This window comes from Liolophura sinensis, chromosome 10, assembly GCF_032854445.1.
Source record: "Liolophura sinensis isolate JHLJ2023 chromosome 10, CUHK_Ljap_v2, whole genome shotgun sequence".
Classification (NCBI taxonomy): domain Eukaryota; kingdom Metazoa; phylum Mollusca; class Polyplacophora; order Chitonida; family Chitonidae; genus Liolophura; species Liolophura sinensis.
The window spans coordinates 1,839,328-1,862,903 of record NC_088304.1 but is presented as its reverse complement, the minus strand read 5'-3'; the positions used below and the strand labels follow the sequence as shown (position 1 = coordinate 1,862,903).

At 39.7% G+C, this 23,576-nt stretch overlaps 2 protein-coding genes across 2 annotated transcripts; both read left to right on the top strand.

Annotated features, from left to right (window-relative positions):
- Positions 1-4,199: 4,199 nt before the first annotated feature.
- On the top strand, positions 4,200-9,364 carry LOC135476365 (uncharacterized). The gene is made up of 4 exons (XM_064756364.1): positions 4,200-4,224; positions 4,420-4,640; positions 5,945-6,128; positions 9,165-9,364. The coding sequence occupies exons 1-4, from the start codon at positions 4,200-4,202 to the stop codon at positions 9,347-9,349; spliced, it is 615 nt and encodes a 204-aa protein (XP_064612434.1). The 3' UTR covers positions 9,350-9,364.
- Positions 9,365-10,443: 1,079 nt separating this feature from the next.
- Positions 10,444-22,227, top strand: LOC135476377 (ran-specific GTPase-activating protein-like). Its single transcript, XM_064756380.1, has 5 exons — positions 10,444-10,540; positions 16,849-17,143; positions 18,555-18,683; positions 19,848-19,922; positions 20,458-22,227. Exons 1-5 carry the CDS (start codon positions 10,526-10,528, stop codon positions 20,673-20,675), a joined length of 732 nt encoding a protein of 243 aa, XP_064612450.1. The 5' UTR covers positions 10,444-10,525; the 3' UTR covers positions 20,676-22,227.
- Positions 22,228-23,576: the final 1,349 nt, after the last annotated feature.

Genomic DNA, 23,576 nt, shown 5'->3' with positions numbered 1-23,576 from the left:
ATTGATAAGGGGTCCATCTTACAATTCCGCTTAGGGCCTCAGACAAAATTACGCATTTCAGCTGCCTTGCTTCACATGTGTAAATTTATACCTAAGGAGTTTGCACGAAAACCCCGTTCACTGTCAGAGATAGACCGATGGATGGCAAACAGAATTCCGCATGTTTCTTTTGTACACAGGAACTGTTGTTTTAAAGGACAGTATCGCTGATGAGTTGTACAAAACTTTCTTCTCTGCTCTCAGTCGGAATTACCATACTTATAAGTCCGTCCTCTCTGCTATCAGTTAGTGGGCTATGCACATGAGCTTCTAGTAAGCTTTGTCCAACACTTTGCGCACCTTTACGGTGCTGACCCAGGTCGTGTACAATGTCCATAATCTGGTCCAACCTTGCTCAAGAGGTGAAAATACATGGTCCTCTTGACACAATATCAGCATTTCCTTTTGAAAACCACCTGAAAACTCTGAAGCGGCTTGTGCGGAAGAAAAGCTTGCCATTACAGCAGCTTGTCGCAAGACTGAAAGAGATCTCTCAGATATCTCCCTCAGCTGCTACATTGCCCACAGCTGCTGATGGTGGACTGAAAAAGCAAACATTTTCTTGGTCCAATTCCACAGGGATATAAATACCAGAACTGTGTCCAATACACAGAAGTTGAACTGGACCATTTCTGTGTTGTAACAGAAACCGGCAACAATTGTGTTGGGGTAGGGTCAAAGGGTTTGCCTCATCAAAAAATATTTTGTATTGTGGTGATGTTACTGGTGGTTTATCAGTCATTCAGATCATGTAGACCATTTTTCTCTTACCCTCTCAATTCAAGTGAAATCAACATCCACATGGTCACCGACCTCTGTGACAAACCTCCATGTTGCTTGCTCCCATCCAGGAAGTGGTTCGGAAATATGTGTTGTTGCCATATAAAACTGTACATGTCGCAATTCCTCTTATTCACGGCTGTTAGGTACAGAAAAGTGATATACACGTGACATTATGCAGGGTTGGAGTCTTATACATGTAGAATCAGTAGCAATAGTCTTTTTTGTGTGTTTTTTAAATTTAATCCAAGAGCGATAATTTGATCAAATCTTTTTGTTGAGAAAGCTCCAAATGCCTGCCTTACCATAACTTTCTATTTCCCAGACATTGCCAATATATATGTATGTATGTATATTGATTTAATGATACTGTGGTTCAAGTTTCTAATATTTGTGAAAACATTAGAGGACCAACTAGAGGGATTGTCATTGAAAATGGAAATGTACTTCAGTTATTAGACAATAAATATCTACATACTGTACATACATGTATTTAAACCTTTCCAAGCTTGAACTAGCCTAATCATGACACTGTTTAATTATTGTTTCTAAAGTCTAGTGAAGGACTATAAAAGAATTGAAGAACAATGTTGTATGTGACATACACCCCAAATGTAATTGTGATTTGTGTAAATGTACTGAATTTGTGAATCCTTTCTTATTTACAGACATACATGTCATTGACAATGTATGCCGTCGTAGTTTTTGTGGAGACGGATGAAGTAGAGCTTGTTGCTTCCAACTGGTTACAGTCTCAGACAAAAACTTTTTGGCCACCGTATCGCAATATGTCTAACGTAACTAAAGCTGTAAAAGACAGAGTAGCAGCTGACAAAACTTGGCCAAGTTACAGCATTCGCATTCTGTCTGCTTGTGGTGAGTATCATGTAAAACGTTTCATTATTAATTTTAACTCATTATATTACATGTCAGACATACAGTTCAGAAAATGGTGATTCTAAGGTTCTAAATAATGCTGCATATACTTCAAAGGGAAAAAACTAACCATTTTAAGACGCGTAAACCACATATTAATTAGTCTCTTGTTACCTGCAGGCTGCAGAACTGTACATTCATGGGGCAGTTTTGACCTTCAAACCATCAGAAAATAGCTCCAATGTATTCCTTTTTGATATCAAAAAATGAAAAAAACCTCTGTGATGGTGAATCATTACAATCATGTTCGCCGACAACACACTCAGATGAATGACTTGAGGCAGGTTTTCCATGCATTGTTTTACAGGTCGTGCAGCAAGTGTCATGCAAATGTAAAAATTCATCTCAGGTGCTGCACCGATAGCCTCTAACGATAGCAATTAAGCATCTTATATTGGTGCAGCAAATGTTTAACTGGTATCACAAGTGTGCAACAAAGCAATGGTTTACTTCTAGTGCTCTAGTTTCCTCAATGTATGAAGTTGGTGGCCGTTGTGCAAATACATGTAAGGTGATATTAAATACTTAAATGATGTTAAAACAAAACAAAATGAACGTACAGCGGAAAGAGAATAACCAAAGCAGTGACGTGTGTGAGACATTGGGATATTTGGCTCACACAGCCGAATGAAAACGTCTCCCTGTCACTTACCTCAGACAGGGTTTTATTCTAACTGTTCATGTGATTGCAAATATACTACCACACATGCCCCTTAGCAGCGCGGTTTGAACAGAATTAGGTAAAAATAAATACTTGTTTAAGTGTTGACAACTAAGAAATTGAGAAAACTCGGTTCGCTGTATTGTTTACACATAACAATGGACAATATGAAAATGAAATGCATAGGTGCCAGGCCTTGGGGAACAAATGCCCCCCCCCCCCCCCCCCCCCCCCTGGGATAAACCACAATTGGTCAGTCAGGTTTAAACCACAATTGATCTATCATCTTATTGCCTAATTCAGATATTCTTGCCTGTGGGCCGTGGCGCAGGGAAGCCAGTGATCAACATGTTGGATGCAAATTCAAACTTTTCGAGAACAATGATGCTAGTAGCGCTGTGAAAACAGAGCCGCATTTGCTGGAGAAGTAGCGCATTCCATCACTGTATAATACAGGAGGGAAGTTGTCGGTGACTTGCCAAAGGTCAACTGGTGGTCAACTGGTGGTTTTTCCCTGTTTTTTTTCCACCCAACCATAAATACTGACCTTCTGTCATATAAGGGAAATACTCATGAGTACGGTGTAATAAAAATGGACTGTAATCAGTCAGTCAGTCAAATGTTCTGCATTTTCCATGCAGATAGCTATGAGGATGGCAGAAGAAAGCTTCGAATGGCCGAGGAAACCTCAGACATACAAACAGATGATGAAGTTGGAATGGGGAAGGGTGCAAGAAGGTACATAGAGAGAACAGCATTAAAACAACACTATTACAACAATAAGTCTCCTGTAAAGAATAAAGAGAAACAAATCAAAACTTAAAACACTATCGCCCACAGCCATGGAGTAGTGGCTAGCGCTCTTGGCTGCTGAAGTGCTGGTCAAGACATCCCGGGATCGATTTCCCATAGTGTCAGGGAATGTTTCTCTTATTCCAGGCCGTGAGGCTATCTTTTGCAAGGTGGACGACAACGCTTGTAAGTACCAAGAAAAATCAGGTAATATTGGTATTAATGGACTGCAATTCGTTTGAGACCTCCTGCTGTCCACCTTTGATTATGTGGAGAAGTTGTCAGTGACTTGCCAATGGTCGGTGGTTTACCCTGGTTTCTTCCAGGGGTTTCTTCCACCCGGGGATGCCCAGAAATACTGACTCGCCATCATATAACAGAAATACTGAAAGGAACGATCTCAGCCTTGCTTCACAGAGCAAATTAAGATCGCGCTGCTTCCAAACTCGCATTTTTTTTCTGACAAGAGCACTATCATAATTTGATAGTGAACAATAATGTACACATGTTATAATGCACCGATTGCCTTACTGTACAGGCGCAAAGAGCGAACACTATACAGCGACACAGACGATGATGGTGATGATGAAGCTGTTGCCGGACCAGTTAAACGCAAACATCTCCCCCCAGCCCCGCCAGTCCCCACCTTTTCCAAGCCTCCATGTTCCTGCTGGTATACAACTGGACAATCGACAAGGTACCGTGTCCTATCTTACACAAATTTAACATGTAAGGCTTGTTTTTGGAGTTCAAGGTCAAATGCCACATTTTTAATATTCGGTAAAACAACCATAAACAGCATCAACTGGAATATGTGTCATCAGGGGCAAGTATGAATAAAGCAGCGTACTGATTACGTCGCGACGTTCTGAAAAGCAGGGGCGACAAGCAAGGGAGATTTGTTTACATTCAAGTGCCACAAGGCTGTGGTCGATAGATATGAGTCGGAATTCGAGAATACACGCGTGAAGTACACAAAATAGTATCAAAAATGCAAAAAGACAATCATTGTGCAGGTAATGTGATTAGTCAACAGCATAAATACCGGTACATCACGCACTGACACATCGCACTGAAAGGACCGATGATGTAACTAAATCAACAGCCTGATCTTGAAAGTTGTGTGACAACAAATAACACTAGCTGTAGACCGATTTCATTAAATCTAAACAGCGTGTACATTAAATATAGTTATAATGCTCTTTTTTCAGCCACAGACAGAGAAATACTAAAGGCTATCAGTGCTGTCCAGGTATCTTTGGATGAAGTCCGCAAAGAGGTTTTGTCCCAAAGACAGCTGCTGAACACGATGATCAGCAAAGAGGCATCAAGTGGCACCATAGATGTGATGGATACCTTTCCAATAAAGTCCATGGAAGAGCTGGATGGAATGGAAAACAAAATTGAAGATAAAGAAATTGCTAAATCACTGGTAAGTTTGTTGATGTCTGTCTGTTCATCTATCTGTAAGCAAGCTTAAGCTGACAACTCATCTTCTCGTACTTCAAGATGCTGCTTCAATTATTTCTGAAGTTTTTGCCCTATTATGATAGATATTAATGATAGTAAATTCTTGTCCGATTTTGGACAGTATGTGCCTATACCAGCAAGAGAGCTTGTCAACGCATCTGCTCCTAAACTCATCACAGGATTCTCTTGTAACGTGGTAAACAAAACGGATGCCATGCTGGGATGGTCATCTCGTCTTGGGTGTTACATGGGTGTCATCTCGTCTTGGGTGTTACATGGCTGCAGATATTTCCGGAGTTGAAACTTCGTGGACATGATGGATTTCTTATTTGGATCCAGCTGCTACAGTGTTTTCCAAATGGTATTGTCGTGGTCAAAACCAATTGAGTTACCTCAATGAAACTTGGTGGGCTGATAATTTTTTTGTACTGGTATGGCAATTTTATGTCACTATTGTGCCTTATACTTTATTCTATGTGTTTTTTCTACCTTCCTATGGCTGCCGGTAGATGTAGAGGGCGGGGGACATGGGTGGGAGGTCTTATGGTACATAATAATCTATGGAGGAGGGAGTACATAGATAAATATGGTCCACAGCGGCTGATTTGGATGGGGAGGGGGGGGGGGGGAAGCATGGTACATTACTATTATCAGCGGCGGGGGATTTAGGGGAGAGGCTTGGTACATAATAATGATTAACGGAAGAGGATTGGAAGGGCAATGGCAGTACATAAAGATGGTCTATTATGGAAAATGGAAAGGGGGTTGGGGGTGGCAGTATGTTAAGGTGCCGTTAAGAAAGAAAATAAGGTAAGGCAGCTTGAGTAACATCACAGAATTTGCAAGATGATATTTCAGGAACATGAGATGTTTCACCTTAAGGATTGATGAATAGAATTAGTATGGGGAGTTAGAGTGATAATTTCAATTTCAATTTCAATTTATTATTCAAGCACAATTTATACTCACATATAAACATGGCTCAGATAAGCATTAGGAGGGATGAATTCACTTAGTATTACTTGAGCCCTCGGGTCCAGGGGTTTTTTGTTAGCGCAGCTTCATGTTCAAAGAAGTAGCACTTGACTCCCACCCAACCCATCACCACCCTAGCCAACTTTTGGCAAACAACTGTATTGCTTTACAGCTTGAAAATTTTCACTTAGCATCACCTTCAGGATGTAAAAAAAACAATATAGGTAACCATCAATGCTATTTTGGCTTTACAACACAAGGTTATTATACCAGTATGTAATATTATTGTAGGTCAATCAACTCAGCCTCATCGGGGGTTCTAATCTTAAGGAGGCGACCAGACGGGTGATGTCTCAAACCATATCCCATAATGTTGCTCTGAACCTTAATTGGGCAGGGAGGAAGGGCTGGAAAGGTCAGCAGACTGAACCGAAGAGAGCATTTGGTGGTCTGCGCCTATGCGCTGCAATGAAAAGTAAGCATTTTACTGAGCATTTGTTTTTGATATTAATGTATCCTGGACAAAGTTTATGTGCCTGCATTTTGGTCCTTGGCAATTTGCTTCCCATCTATCGCATTGGTGATTGGTGGGTTAAATATTATAGTTTTTCATTCTCTCTTTTTTTTTCATGACCTAATTGGAGTTGAAGAATGTTCATTTTGTCTGTTTTACCTCAGTCTTGTATTTTGAGGGGAAGAAAACTAAAGAACCACAAGTATCCAAGCTAAAATGGCTTTCGTTCCTCATTCTATAGTTGGTTGTACTTTTGGTAGCATGGTAAACTGCTAATTATGCTAATTACTGGGAGCTGCCAACATTGAACTGAACTGTGTTCTGTCATGGAATAAGTTAAAAAATTCTTTATGTACTATCCCCTTCAAATATTGTTGTTGCTTTTTGTTACATTTAATAGAGATGGGAGATCGTAACAGTGCTTTTAGAAATATAAGTTGAACTGTCCTGATCATAAAAAGTGCTTGAAACAATCCCTACCTACAAAGAAGAAGAGTCTAGGAGATCAAAAATGGCAGCTCCAAGTAACTACCATAATTGGCAGTTGATTGTGGTGTTGCAAGTCGTAATTTCAAAGTGCGTGCAACTATACAAGTGGAATGAAAGGCCTTTAAGCTAGGATAATTGTGGTTCTTTAGTTTTCTTACACTTAATGAAATAAAATCCTGTCAGGTGATTCAATCCCTTAAATAATGGACTATCTTACAGAATTGACCTTTTGTTTGACAGGCAAAGCGGCAGACATGAACGCTCAAACAACTGGTCCATACTGATTGTCCATTATGTAGTTGATTAGAGGCCCTGAAGGAGACTTTTATTTCTATTTCCCATAATAAATCCTGTCAGGGTCATCAGGTCGCCTTGATGAATTGACCAGTTGTTTTTGGGCTCCAGCCTTCGGCTCAGGGGTTTAGCCAGAAATCTGAAGCAAGGTGTCCAATTTGCCCGTTTAGAGGTCATTTTTCTTGAGAAGGGTGTCCAAAATTGAAATTTTCCTATCTCACTCATGTTAAAACTGTTGAAAATAGCCCGATAAAATGGGACCAGTTTCAATTTTGCCTATCCAGTTGGAACGTTGCTTGGCTTCTCCTTAATTCCGTTTGATAATCCATTATCTAGGCTGTTAGTTGACACAAATAACACAACAGTACCTGTAATAGTATGCAGGGCGCAAATTATAATATTAGAATTTCCACTCATCAACATTGCTATTATAGCAAGTTAACAACTCCAAGAAAAGACATACAATTCATTTTGACTCTATATTTAGGTACCTTGCTACATTTCGCAAATTATACAAAGGGTATTGCAATTCCGAATTGAACACAGAGTATTCTGCCAATTCTTTTGTTATGCCACAAAGACCTTAAAAGCATAGTAAGGGTTGATAACAAGTTAGTCTCAAATGAAAAATGGTTCACAAAAATATTTTTATTTATTGTCTGCGATTTTTTCTTACAAAGTTATGAGGATTTGAAAATTTGACTTTATGGAAGCCTATTGAGAACCGAAGAACCAGTGACGTCACAGGAATTTGTTAATTCCGCAGCAATTGTTTATTCCGGCATCAAACTTTCATGATTTAATACGCAAGCCAATATCACCCAAAGCATTTTAATCGAAGACGTAGTATCCATCCAACATGTATGATCTACAGAACTGAAAGCAGAATTATGACATCACTGGACCTTTTTATGGCCGAAACAGGCCTCCATTGAATCTAAAATTTCAAACGCTTATAACCTGGTGAGGAAAAATCGTAGAAAAATAATAAAAATATTTTTACCAACAATTTTTTATTGCCTTTCATATGACGATAAACTTCGGTGAGGCCTTATTTTCTTTTCTTTTAAACGGGCTATGCCGGACATTTTCAGCAAAAAGTGGAAGTGGTAGTCGCAAATCAATCCAATCCTATGCCATTATTAAAGAACAGCCCAAAATATTGCCCTTTACCATAAATCAGGCTCATTGATGCACGCCTTAGTGTTTAGAACAGCAGATAAAGTTCAATAAAACCGTTAATTCGGGTCGAATTAGCAATTTTATCAACTTAATCAACGGGCTAAAACGTGCATGGATGAGGCTGATTTTTGGTGGGAAGTATTATTTTGCCTAGTTCTTTACCAATAACATAAGATTTGATTGATTTGTGACTATCAATTTTTTTTTGCTGAAAATATCCGGTATAGCCCCTTTAAGTAATTTCTTGGTTATTGGATTGGTCAATTACTGCTGGTTACAAAACTCGTTACATACTATAAAGGGATTTAGTTGAACTTGTCATTTTATAAGATTGGAAAAACAGATACATTAAAAGAGCGGCATATACAAAACCTTAATGGTGTAACCGACGTAGGAAAGATGGCTTAATGTCACTTGTGCATTGTACTGTGACGTCATTTACACTGGTGTTTGTCTTGATGCTGTGTTGTGTCGTCGGTATAAGGTACGCTATTGTGAGAAAACAGTAAACAGTATTTTATTCCGACAAGAGTAGCAGAATGGGATCGGCGAACAGGCGAATGAATAATGTTCATGAAAAATTATGACCAGTTCTAATCAACCGTATTACAGAATCCGACCTCTTGACACTGTCCTTCCAAAATTTGCCTTGAAAGTGCCATTTTTATCAGAAGTAGCTATAAATGGGTAAAATTAGGTTACCCAACCGTCTGAGGTGCCCCTTTAGTTTAAGTATGCTTGCCCCTCAGCATCTTGAGTAAGGCCTATGTGATATTTTTTGAGTGTGAATGCATACAAATTATTCACATGATCAGTAGTACAAGCTGGCCTCATAAAGACATCCCGTGATCTCAAACCATCTCGAATTGGATAATTTGAAAGCCAATTGTTTTGTTTCTTTAAATGGGCTTATTCTCAGAAACTTTCAGTTTGCCTAGGATGATTCTATACACGTTGACGTGTAGTTATTTCGATACAGTTGTATTCAAAGAAACTGGCAGTTAATTTGCCTTGTGAAATGTGTGTTCACAGAAGCGATGCTGAAGAACGTTGCCTTCAAAACAACAGAAGACCAGGTCGAGAGAGAAATGATGATATGGCTTCGCAACGCCTGCGACAGGCATGGGGGCAGGAAGAGGCGCGCTGAGTCTCAAGCCACTGTGTCAGTAGTGACTGAAAACAGCAAAATCGCTGAAATCACTGAAAATGAACTTTGATCGGTCCGAGCTATTTTCCTGTGCTTGATTTAAGAGTCAACTCTTTTTGTGCCATTGGTGCAGGTGGGATCAATTAAACTATTTGAAACTTACATATACATGTTGGTTGAGTTCCTTACTTTATAAATGTAAATAAGTTCTGAAACTGTTTTGGTGATTCACTGGTCTCCCACCAGTTTGTATTCTTCATCAAACCTTTTGCCAAGAGCTGCTATGGTAACATTTTCAACCTTAAAGCCAAAGGTTTTGACAGTCGTACTGTTTGGCATATATGTTGCTTTCTTGTCGACCAATAGAAAAAGGTTAAAAAAATATCAAGGTAGGGTTACTGCAAATATCAATTTAACAAATGTCGCTGAATGATTACTTTTATTCCTAGGAAAAGCAATGGATTTGATTAGGGATAAGCATTCTGGGTCTTCACTATATCTGTTTAGGACCAGTTATGAGCAAAGAGTACATTGGCCCAATTCTAAATGTACTGTACTGGCCCTATTCTTACAAAGATTGGCGCTGTATTGGCCTAATAACTTTATGCAACTCTGGGCCAATCAATGTATTACTACACTGGTCCAATGCATGTTTAAAAATGGATACATAATGGTGAAATTCCCAAACCAGTACTGGACCAGTGCCGCGCCACTGTGCAAAACGTGTATTGGTCCGATAATTGTTTCCCCAAATGGCCCAATTGAATACGTGTCAGCGTGCCAATATTGGTCCAATGCTTTTATGTTTCTTGGGACGCACCCCCCCCCCCCACCCCCCCACACAAAAATTGTATTGACCTCACCACAACAGGCTACTTGTTTTCCGGACTTACAGCTGGGCGTTATGACACCTGCAGTTTAAAGCTTTATAAACCCCAAGAAGAAAGTTGAGCAGCGTTTTTGTACTTCTCTATGTTAAGTCACACCATATATTCCGTATTAAGAAGAAAAAAAAACCAACCGTTTCATGTATCCTTTAGGCACGACGGAAAACGCCAAGCGCATTTACACATGCGAAAAGCACATGCTTTTTGTATGTCTATAGGGATATGTTACTCCAAAGGAAGGCAACTCACATGGGATTAAGGTAACCGGAAGTGGCCGTGATAATCGTCGCGGGAAGAAGGCGATCGGAGGGAAAAAGCATTTCGTGTTGAAGTCTATCCTGGTACATCAGAGGTTTTAAATGGCTAAAGAAAGTGTAAGTTTAATTAATACATATACTTTAGTAATGCCATTACGTGTCAGGAGTATTATTTTGAGGATCAAGTATTTCCTGAAGCAGAAAAACGTTTTTATTTTCCAGTATGCCATCGCAGCGTTCATTTGAAACAACAACAACGGTGTTTTGATTCTTTCTCGCTAAATCAGCCTTATATATCACTCTTGCAATGTGATGTTGAGCGATTTACAATTATATGGATGATCCGGTGCTAAACTGGTCACGAAAAGTAAGTCTGTGCAATGCGGACTGTCTAAACTAGGAGCCTGGTTCATTTTCAATATCTGGCATTCATCTTGTCCAGGAGTACTCCGCATTTGTTACTAAACTTGCAGCAGATAACGTGATAAGTCCGATGGTATGCTGCAGTTTCCGTCAGAAGTCGATCCATTTAAAAGTATTGAGTTTCCCAACAAAATGCTACCGCTTAATATCCCACCTTTGCTTCTTTTTCAACTACATGAAGCACTTAGTCATTCTTTCTTCATTCTCTGCTTTTGGCATTACAGCAATTACAGCAAAATATTAGCCTCGAATGGCTACTTCATCTTCCCTCTTTATACTTGGCTGGCGGAGTAACACAGCCTCAGGGGCAACCAATAGTAAACCATACACCGATTCATGCCATGTCCCATATGTCCTCTCTAAACACTGGCTGTGATCCAAAACTGGTGTCGACTTAGGCTGTTACCGCTCAGCTCGCTTGCACACGCAACATCTCACGTATAGTCCACTTACTACAGACACACCAGACCCAAATTCACATCAAAGTCATCGCTAAAGCAGCAGCCATTTTGCCTTCGCCACAGTTATGGGCCTTTCATCTGGCTTGCACATGCAACATCTCGCGTATATTCCACTTAGTACACACACACCAGACCCAAATTCACATCAAAGTCATCACTAAAGCAGCAGCCATTTTGCCTTCGCCACAGTTATGGGTCTTGAAAATTTATCATTCCTAGATGGTGCATGCGAGTTAAACCTGAAAAGACAAGCCTAATGGCCGCCTTGTATAGAAATGGGTTGCCGTGTCGTGAATACGGGGCTGGTGCACCATTACTAAATGGAGTATACCTGGGATGTTGAGTGTGGGGGCGAGCTGAGAGGTAAGAGCCAAAGTTGACACAAGTTATGGATCGCAGCCATTGTTTAGAGAGGACTGATCGGATGTGGTGTGAATCAGTGTATGGTTTACCATTGGTTGCCCTTGTGGCTATGAGACTCCGCCAGCCCAGTATAAAGAGGTGAGTAGAAGTAGCCACCTGAGGCAAAGCAAAATATTTAAATCCACCTCTCGGTGCCTAGATTTAATTCCTACCATTTGTTTCTTTGTCGGAACATGTAGTATAGTCAGTGTATGGTCCATAAACCCAGCAGCTCATGCAATAAACACTAAAGAAACTCTGTACACACATGCACTTCCGGCCCGGATAGCACAGTTGGTGGAGCGTCCACTTTGGGACCGGCAGATCCAGGATCAATCCTTGATCGAGACACACCTAAGACTTTAAAAGAGGAAGTTGTGACTTCCTCGTCTGGCGTTCAGCATGAAGGGAATAGTGCAACGACTGGTTGACCCGTATCGGTATAATGGCTCGGGCGTCTCAGTAAAGCAGCACTAAAGAAAAGAGGGGTGGAAATCCATCCTGCAACAAGGAGGCACATTACATGTACATGCACCCAAAGAATTCCTTCGTCGTCATATGACTGAAAAATTGTTGAGTACGACGTTAAACCCCAAGCACTTACTCACTCACTTTAAGTGTTGTGGATCTCTTAAAGACAGTGTGGAAGGCATGAAAATGTCATTTTTCTTCTTTGTGGTTGTATCCATGGCTGTTGAACGAGGGAGTCCTTCCCTTGGAAAGTATACTGTCAAAACGTAGTGTAAAGCAACACAATTCACTAAAAATACAATGATCTCCTTTACACTTATAGCTGTAAAATGAAAACAAACAAGAGAATGTATGACCTCTAAAATAGTTTGCCATCTTCGATTATGGCGTACTGTCGCAGATATTTCCAAACCAAGGAGCAGAGAAGACAAGATAGGGACAGCTCTTCTAAATGTCCAGTTTCATTCTATTTTCACATATAGTTATTACTGTAAAAGATGTATATAAAAGCATGTCGCATGAAATTCTGTATCCAATGGGGTATAATGTGAGAGTGGCTAAAACTGCAAACAAATAAAGATTTTTCACCAACAAATATACATATATAACGCGACATCATTTGCTTTATTTCCTTCTGTTCATGTGTAGCTCATGTGTTACTCGATACGTTAGGCTTAAGTTTTGAATAAAACGTGAGTATAAGTAAAAAGAAACGGATTTTTCTAGGACTAATGGAAGAGCTTGTAACTAGGTACATTTCCTTCCAAGTGAGTTTGATTCCAAACGGATATGTGACGTTGTTGTTGCAGCATTATTTCCACACGTGCGTGGCTTCGTCAGGACTCCAGAACACATTTTGCTCACTGTGACAGGCATACCTCATGGAGGGATTAATTTTTGTATACTTTCAGTAAATGCTGATAACTTTAATCAGATTGTTGAATGGCTATAATGCGAGATGTGAAACTACAGGGAGTGAGATTTCGCCTGTTGGCATGCTGTCTTGTGAGAGTTGATGAACTCACTCAAACATTTGAAGATGGCTTCTTATTGTTTTTTTTTTCCCTCTTTTTTTCATTTAATACATTGATTTAGAATGACATACATTATAACTCGGTCGCATGATCAGGTCAACAGTCGTCTGAAATCAACCATTTTGAATCTGAGACATCTTAAGTTCCATGAAGTTACTTCTGGTACGAGCAGATATGGATGAATTGGATAAGAAATATGTTGTAGCGTTTTTGTTTAAAAATATTTGAAAGTAAAGTGGATAAAACTACCTTATCTAGAACTAGAATTCAGCGAGTGGAAGTGGTTAACATGCACGGAGTTCCGCAGATCAGCTCAGGCCTGTGATTACGCGATACAAGGCGTAATGGGATATGACTCTTTCTAGGGTGCTGAGATGCTTGTGTTCAGTACAGGAAAACTTGTGTACTGTAGAGTATTAGTTGAATCCTTGGGTAACAAAAAATCTCATGTGTTTATAGTAAACATTAAGAAAGCATTTTACAAAACACATTTTGCAAAATCATGACCTGTAGGTAAGAGAGACTGTAGCCCTATATACTGGGTCCTAAGGTCATTTCATAGTAGCACAAGGTGGCCTATTTTGCGCTCAGGAATGTGTACCCAAAGGGGCGCGCTACAGCGAAGCTACACTGTATTGCGGTATACAAATATCTGATCAGACTACATTCAAATTGCCTCAGAATCATGATGATTAAATAAGTTGAACTGCAGTTAACCAATTATTTGCTTTAGACTCACAAATGTACGTTATTTATTTATTGTTACCTGACATTTCTAAAAATTGTTGTAACATGTATGTTACTTTTGGTGGAGAGGGAGCAATGCATGTGCACTTATTGCAGAAACTCTTATAAACCTGTTACAAACATTTCAAACTGAAATGCAAATTGATCAACTTAATATGCTTATTCTAATCTTTGCAGAATAAACTAGTCGTAAAATTTCATTCATTGCTGGTTTTGAACTGATCATGCTCTGCTCGTGCATATGATGATGCTGTGTGACGGGCGGACTGAATCCTCTGTTGAGTGTCACAGATATCTGATGCAATGATCTCGGAGCTGTGAAAGCCATGGCAGCCATTATATCATTTTATTGAAATTCACCAAGTTTTTGAACTGTGAATAACAGACTGTCTAAGCTGTATGAAATTTAAGTTCAGTCAATCAAGTCCGCTGTTAGCGATCAGCAGCTTCAGGCAGAATAACAACCATTTACTCTGCACAACGTTATATGGGTACGAGGTTTTTTTTTTTTTTAATTTATCTCTTTAAGTTACTCTATGCGCCACTTAAGCCTACACGAATGCGCCACCTACATGTGGAAATATGATAGGTCACAAATCATTGCACTTGCTTTATACAGAAGTTGTTTACTTCAGTCATCAATCTGGTTTATTTTCTTATTTTATCTCTCATGCAGCATTTTGTTTTCAGACTTATTGAACAGATGTGCAATGGCAATGAAGTTTTCCAACATGTAATGAAAGAACTCTTTTAAATATTAGACACTGTAAATGACCTAAAGTTTTGCCCTGGGATTCGGAAAGTGTATCCCAGGATTCCCTTCGTTGATTGTGGTTCTTACTGACTGGTCGCCGCACGAGAGCATAGGCTTTGGTCAGGGGATTACATGGACAGTCCCCGAATGTAATAATCAAGCTCACACTTCACTGAGCAGTCAGTCTATGCTCCTGCCACCAACAGTTCATGTTTTCCTCAATTTTAATCATAATGAATTTGGAACATAAAAGGTTACTTCACAAAAGGTGAACCTGGATTGTTTTATGATCACCATTTTATGATGAGAGGGAATTCAGGAGGAAACTCCTGGAGATTGAGGAGCACCCGGACCACCTTTGCACATGTGGAGTGGCATGTCAAATATCTATTAATACGCATGCAGAGCTTGCCGATTACCAGCAGATGATCACTCAAACTGGGTTTAGAGTGACAACTTACAGCTACAGGTCTCGAAATCTCCACGTGTCTGTTATCCTGGTTAATGGCGTGACTTTAGCTAACGAAAGGCAAAAAAATACCTGTCCCTGTCAACACCTGAGCATTTTTCCGTACTGGTTATCATAAAACATGCACCTTCATGCATGAAGGGGTCAAAGTTAATCGTGGCAGTTTATTAAAACTGTTTTCGGTCTTTAATGTGGGGGTCATTAAAACAAAACTATGCATGTAGACTGACATACTAAATTGGAATTACATGGACACTGAAAGATGACAGATATTTCTCGGTGAAATTCGTTCTTAGCTGAAATACATTTATACATCTATTCGTTGCATGATGAGGGTTCTCAGCAGACAACTATTCTCCAGATAACGGTGTGAGGTGACTTCACGTGTAGGCCTAACCCAAAAAATCAATTCGTCTGCAGTATACATTGTGCATTTTGTTTGGCGTGCTCATGCCTTGAGACACTGTTTGGAATTTAAGGGGTTTGTAATAGACAGTCTTGATACTTCTTCGATTTAATTCAGGGTATATTTAGAGATGTGACATGTTGGCCTACTAGTTGGGAGACCTGCACACCTCACTGTCACTGACTTGGCCCCACATGGAGAGGATTGGCAGCCAGAGCTGCCAAGTGCTGTGTGATGTAATGAGATGGGCAAGGGGCTAATCACTCTCTTCTGTCATCTTGCCGCCAACTCAGATTGTGCGGAAGTTAACAACAGTAACTCGCGTGCGAAACTATAGGTCATTTACCGTAAAGCTATTGATTGCTAGTGGGATGACTGTTGCAAGGTGAAAGCTCAAATGAAATGATTCATTTGTTACCATGGTAAAATTAAATATATTCAGCTATAATTGTATTTCCCCTTTGGTGTCTGACGTTGAAAAGCTTTAAATGTCAAGGTTCTGAATTTGTAGATGGTCCCCATGTCTGTAATTCAGTGCTTGGCCAACCTACGTTTTTGCATTCCGCTATTAGCAGTGAGGAGGGATTTACAGTAATTTAACTTTGAATTTGCTTGTCTTAGTGCTTTATTGTACATACATGCAATGTGCAGACCTTCATGGTACCGCCAAACTGACTATACCGCCAACGTGACGTCGGGTACCAAACCTGGCATTATAACAAGGTACCACAGTTTTGAGAGGTTTTCATTTAATTTGAGCAAAACTGCTGCAGTTCTTGTCTTGTTATGGATTGGACTTTAGGGGGGATTTTTTTTTTGTTCAAAACACATTGATATTCTATAGTGAAACATTGTACATGTATGTGTCCACTGAGACAGTTACAGGTCAGAGTTCGATATTTGGACTTTTCACCAATTGTCAACAACATTTGGATTTCCACAAAGCAATAATTTTGATTGCTCACTGTGGTAGATTACATGTTTTAGAAGGGCAGTACTGTGAGAAAGATTCTTTTACCAAAGAAGTTCAAAAGTATCAAAAAATTAAGATTGACCCAAAACCAAATAGTGATGTACACGTTTGACTTTGTAGTGACATTATACAACAGTAGTGTACTCTCAGATTAGAAAACAACCACCGGTTCAAGTGTTGGAAATTTGAACCATATTAGTTCCATTGGCATATTGACCAGAATTACGGAATCGGGTCCGTCCCCAAATCAAGATGTACATGGCCATGTCTTTTTCTTATCTTCAGCCAGATGTTGTGGTGATTGATTCAGACGATGGTCAGGAAGAATGCTCCTCTCCAGAACTACATTTTGAGCCAATCATTCACTTGCCCCCCATCGACGTGAAAACGCTCGAAGAAGATGAAGAAGAAATCCTTCGTCTTCGTGCCAAACTTTTCCGCTTCGATTCGTCAGAGGATCCAGCACAGTGGAAGGAGAGGGGCACTGGAGACGTGAAGTTTTTAAAACACAAAGAGAAAGGCCATGTCCGGTTGCTGATGAGAAGAGACAAGACATTTAAAGTGTGTGCAAATCATTTTGGTGAGTGCTGTTGAATACTGCATGAGGGTGCCTCACTAGCCAATATGGTTAAGACATTATTTGCACTTGTCTTGACTATAAGACCCTTTACCAGTGGGGCCACAGGCTCGAGTTCAGGATATGGATTTAAGTAAGGCTGGCAGGCCTCCGTGGCTGAGGGGGTTAGCACACCAGCACGGCAAAATGACGCCGGAGCCTCCCACCAATGTGATCGCTGCAAGTTCAAGTCCAGCTCATGCTAGCTTCCTCTCTGGCTGTACATGGGAAGGTTTACCAGCAACCTGCGGATGGTTGTGGACTTTCCCTGGGCTCTGCCCAGTTTCCACCCACCATAATGCTGGCGGCCGTGTCACATATAGGGAGTACCATAAAAATTAGAAAATTTTGTAAAAATAACTTGTAAAAGTATATATAAGGATGAATGTGGAACTAATGATTGTATCCCATTAAAACGTAAATCTAACCTGCCATTGTTATGTGTAATCCCTAGTGAGACCACAATGTAATAAGGTGAACCAGAAATAGATCAGGGCACACCTGTGATGATTTTGTGTGACGGGCGGACTGAACCCACTGTTGAATGTCACATATATCTGACTGCTGCCTTACACTCTTTTTTTTTTTCTTTGACCGAAAGTTTTATGTAAAAGGTGATGAAACATTTGAATCCTCATACATGCACATTGCTTGTCCTTTTAAAATCAACCGTTTGTGAGACGTAATTGGTCCTTTCAGTTTGCTGATAAATCAATGCCCTTTTAGTAAAGGACTGTTGGGGCACTAATTTGCCAGCCCACCATATTTGTGTTCCATTCTGTAAGTTCTAGTGGGGCCTCGGTGGCCACCACATGCCACCACAATTCAATTGTCCAGGAGCCTTTCACCAATGTGGTTGCTCTGAGTTCAAGTCCAGCTCATGTTGGCTTTCTCTCCGGCCATACTTGAGAAGGTCTGCCAGCAACCGGCAGATGGCCATGGGTGTCCTTCCACCATAATGCTGGCCATTGACAAATAAAGTAAATTCTAGTTCCCAAGTGGTGGTGATATTGTGTGGTAACACATATTGATATGTGTGTGTGGCAGATTCTGGTAAGGCTACCTCTGGGTTATGTTGTTATTGTGAGGCTTGACAGTGCAAGGTTGAAGTCACTAATAGAACTGGGCAGTGAGTGAAACCCAGATTTTGTAAAGTAGCATTAAACCATCGGTGAATGGAATATGAGAAATATGAAAGTATTGAAAAAGTGTAGAACACATCGTTTTCTTTGTTGATGCTGCAAGCTGCTCTATGAGCACACATACACCGATAGTTTTGACATAATAAAAGGAAGAATGAAGGAGTTCATTGATTTATAGTTTTGGACTGTATGAGATCTCCATTAACACTGCTGGTGTGAATGCCTTGTTTCAGTGTTGCCTCAGATGAATCTAAAGGCTAACTGCGGTAGTGAACGAGCCTGGGTCTGGAGCACACCTGCAGACTTTGCCGACGACGAATCCAAAGCTGAACTCCTCGCCATACGCTTCGGCAGTGCAGAAAGTAAGTATGGGTGTAAAACTGTTCTACAGTAGATTCTGTCACAGCTGAGGTACGGGTCATATGATTTGGCAGTGCAGAAAGTAAGTATGGGTGTAAAACTGTTCTACAGTAGATTCTGTCACAGCTGAGGTACGGGTCATATGATTTGGCAGTGCAGAAAGTAAGTATGGGTGTAAAACTGTTCTACAGTAGATTCTGTCACAGCTGAGGTACGGGTCACATGATTTGGCAGTGCAGAAAGTGAGTATGGGTGTAAAACTGTTCTACAGTAGATTCTGTCACAGCTGAGGTACGGGTCACATGATTTGGCAGTGCAGAAAGCAAGTAGCTGACTGAAGACTGTGTGCTGGTGTAAGCTGTTGTGTTCTACAAGAGATTCAACAAAGTTTGTGTTGATTTGAAAGTTAACGCATAAATGTTGTATCCAAGGGTGTAGAAGTGTCTGTGCAGTGGTTTATTACATAGGATCTGTCATAAGGTCGTGTTCAATGCTTTGTTTTTTTTTTTTGAAAACAATCAGTTGTCCTCTCAGGTTGAGACTGGTGTTTTTGTGCAGCATACATGTAGATTTTTCACACAAACATTTTGCAGATAAATATGAGAGCATCTTCACAGAAAATCTACAAATTGGATAACTAGAATCAAATGTATCCACTGTTTGTCGGAGGTAGGGAGTGGAGGGGTTGGTTCAGGTCATTTTCTTAAAAATCAAGGAGTTGAGTGTTTGGTCAATTTTGTATTGAGTTTTTATGAAATAAACAAAGCAATCGCAGACAGTTGATTGCTCTTGTCCATGCAGTATATCCACACGCTCCAGGACATCATTTGATGTGTGCATTACTATTGGTTCAACAGTGGGTCCAGTGTGAATATGTTATAGCCACTAACCCACTAAAATGACCATTAGTAAACATCTGGTGCAAATGGTGTAAAGTGAACATATAACATGTATCATGTTATAACCAACATGATGAGTATGCATTTGGACATTTTTCTCAGCATGTTCCAAACCTATCTTAATGGCAAGCAGGACAATCTGTGGCTAATATATTTCTTTAAAATGAAAATGTGAAATATTTACTTTCATTTTGATTTGTTTAGAATGAATGTTGCGTGTAGTGTTTGTTCATAGTTATTCAACTTATGCCTTGCTTAAAATTCCAGATGCTCAGAAGTTCAAGAAAGTATTTGATGAATCCAAGCAGTTAATGGTAGACCTTCTGACACAAGCCAAAGAGAGTAAGTAAAGCCAGTGCTGGCACTCAGTTTGTAGGTACAAGCCCAGCTCTTGCTGGATCAGACCATGCAATTTCATCATTTGTGGTGTACTTGGGTTATAAGCAAGCAGAGCCATTTGAACTTCGCAGCCCAACTTTGATATTTGGTCAAACCGAAAGGTCTAGCAACTCGCATATTCACAAGGTGCTGACATGGGCAGGTATTGCTGGCTAGGGCAGAATTTTCACATGCAGCATAGTACGGCAAGGTTTTCACTTCATGCAAACTATGGTAGAAATTTAGTTCTGTTTTGTATTTCTGCCTTTCTGAAAGACTGAAAAGGCTAGAGACAACCTGTGGCATGATCTGTCATTAATATAAGGGTTGCTGATTTTTTAACGAAAATGAGTGTTCAGAAAAAAAATGTGAGAGGGAGCTTTTATTTGTTTTAATACTTGCATTCGTATCTTCATTTAAAGCTTTTTTATTTTGAACATCAGATCTCTAATTAATGCTGAAGGAATGTATTAAATTCATCTATTTGCATTTTCCTTAGATGGTGAGAAGGAGCTGAAAACAGAAACTGAAGACAAAGACAAAGAGGCTGCACGTCAAACAAATGGGAAACCAGAGGAATCAGAAGATACTGTGACTGAAAAACTTGGTGAACTGACAGTTAAGGACAAGGGTGATGCTGTCCCGGAAAAGGGCGGGACAGGAGACAGTGCCAGTCAAAATGTCACACCCACCCCAAAACCTGCTGAAGAGGTCTGATACAGTCTTGGATTTTAAACTTGAAACTTCTCATTGTCAGCCATTGTGTGGGATCAGACTTGAAGCCCTGGACAAAGGGAGTGAACTCCATAAAGAATACTTGTTCCAGAAGTCTTTGTAGGTGTGTTTATAATTTTCATGGTATCAGAATCAAGAATTCGTGTCCAGTTCAGCAATCCATGAATCCATGAACTGACAGTATTTGTAAGATGCCAAGATGACTTCTCCGAAGCAAGTGATCTTCCTTCAGGGTTTATTTACGTGTATGAACTTTGTATTTTCACATGTACTGGAGCATATTTCATCTGTAAGCCTGCAATGTGTTAATGACAGCTTACTTGATCGCTTCTTAGAATTCTAGCCGACAAGAACCGTTGATTTCTGAGCATTTTACTCTTCTGAAAAGCCGAACATTTCACAATATTAATGTTACTTTGTTGTGAACAGAATGCAACTGGGTTTACAGGTGGTATTCTGCATGTTGTATTACCCGAAATTTAATTGCTTGTTCAGTTTGAAGATCATTGATATTTTGCAGACTGTTCTGAGGGGACTCGCTTGAAAACGTGGTGTCAAGTGATTGGGACATGCAAGCAGACAGTTAGATACAATCGGGTAGAATTTATAGCTTCTGCACGTTGAGATTAGTGGTGCGATGATAGTTGAAGCATAGCAAATACCACAGCCTGTTTGCAGGGATAGTAAAGGTATCAGTTCTCTATCTTGTAATTTAGTCAGATATTGCTTCCTGCATCTTATTGCATTTTGGCCAAAGGGTATAGTCTTATATGTAGTCATGTTTGTCCGTCCGTTTCCACTAACTGAATGAATTCATCTTCATTTATAAAAGTTAGAGAACCGAAGTTTGCTTGACTATGAAGCATTGCAGAAAGTACCACCGGTATGTCCTGTTGTTTGAATATTCCACTGTTTTTCTCCTAAACAACTGGAATGAATTTAGATTCAGTTGTGGACAGGGCAGTTCACCTTTGACTCCTGTGGAGTCCATGCACACTGGATTTTATACCTTCTATCTCTTCTAAGGTTCCCCCCACATTAACATGTTACCAGAACGGCTAAGCCTACTTAGCCATAATGTGCCTGCATTATTACCAGGACTTCATGGGGGTTTTTTTGTTTTGTTTTGTTTTGTTTTTTTTTATTATTTTTTGGGGGGTTTAGCACTTTATTTACAGGCTTTTGAATTAAAGCCAGTAAAGAAGTCTAGCAGCCGGTAAACGGTTGAAAAGGAGCTATAACTGTCAGAATTTGTTTTGTTTTTTTTGTGTGTCTAAATTTCTTCGTGAAATCAAATATGTTCAATGTCAGTTAAGTATTGATAATCTACACGAGCTTGTGGTTGGGTACTGGAACAGTATCTAAAAAGTCTTTTGTAATATTAAACGATTGTTAAGAGGTTACTTTGGTCTATTGAGATATGCTCCATCTTGCAGAAGTGCAAAATCTGTCTGGTTTACATGTTGTTAAAATCCATCGTAATGTTATGAATATAAAATACTGAATACATCAGTCCAACCTTAGAGAAAAGTCATCTTTGTGTGGTGAAGTTAAATTTACAGAATTGTTCATTTGGATTCACAAGGACGTGCTTAGGTTTTCTTTCCGTTTTGATGTCGGCAAATTACAGATTTGGTAAGTCACAACTGCCACAAAAATGTCTACGTGCATTTCATCAAAGAATTCAATTTATACAAGGTGAGAATGAAAGATTATTCTCGATACACCTGTACAATATATTTACTTATATTATATTATGTTATCAATACGATAAAAATGGCAGGGGGAATAGCAAAGTATCGGGTGGCAATGCTGGAACTAAACCTTTTGGCATGGTTGCCCCAAGAACAACCGAACTTTACCACATTACATCACCTTGCACTTGTACGAGAAAACCCGGGCCCAGTTTCACAAAGTAGTGGATGACAACAGACAATACTGGAAAATTTTAGTATCAGGACTTGTGCGTATCGTAATAAAGTAACAGTGCATGCTGTAGGCTTAAATACTTGTGAACAGATTATGCTAGAATTCTTGTCTGTGACTTGCACAAGTTCTTATATCCACATCAAAACGGCAGACTGTTTTCTAAGCTGCCGCACAAGAATATGCTTACTGCGTCAAAATTAGTTACTACATCTGGATGACGCACATTGACACACCATGACTATATATATTCAATCTTTTTGTCATGATTGGTGTCACACCTGCTTTGGGTATGAATGAAATGTAAGCATCCATTCTGCATAAACTTCAAAATTATTTTGTTTTTCAGATTGAAAGAGACAGATTTAATTGCGTTAAAACAGACATCACAAGTCACTGAAAGTGGCCTTTGCTGACGGTGCATAAGATGGCTATTTGAGGAAAATTCAGTTAGAATTACTTATGCAATAATTTTGCGGTATTGTCTCCCTGTGGGGAACTCTTCTGTATCAAGACTGTCCAAAGCTGTGAACTCATTTGTTCTTTTCTTTATTACATCACAATTTTAGGTGTAAGTGTTCTCATACAACATATATGAAGTCGCAGAGGGAAAACGATGCGTTCTACTATCCTCAAGTCTCCCATTGGGTAAACAGAAATTAAGGGCCACATTCCTCATTGGTCAGAAACTTAAATGCATGGGAATACAAAAGAATTTAATTGCAGACCTTTTAAAAACTATCGTATATGTAAAGGTCCAACAAAATGACGTCAATACAAGAGTAGTCCACTTAAACATTCTTGCGTCATGCAACAAGACCCCTAAAAACAGTGCTTAAACTTCTGAACGCACAAAATCATGATATTGTGAAAATATAAATAACAGAATACAGAATCTTGTGAATGGTGGAAATGATAACCCACTCCATGCCATATGCAATATTTACTGTGCAATGT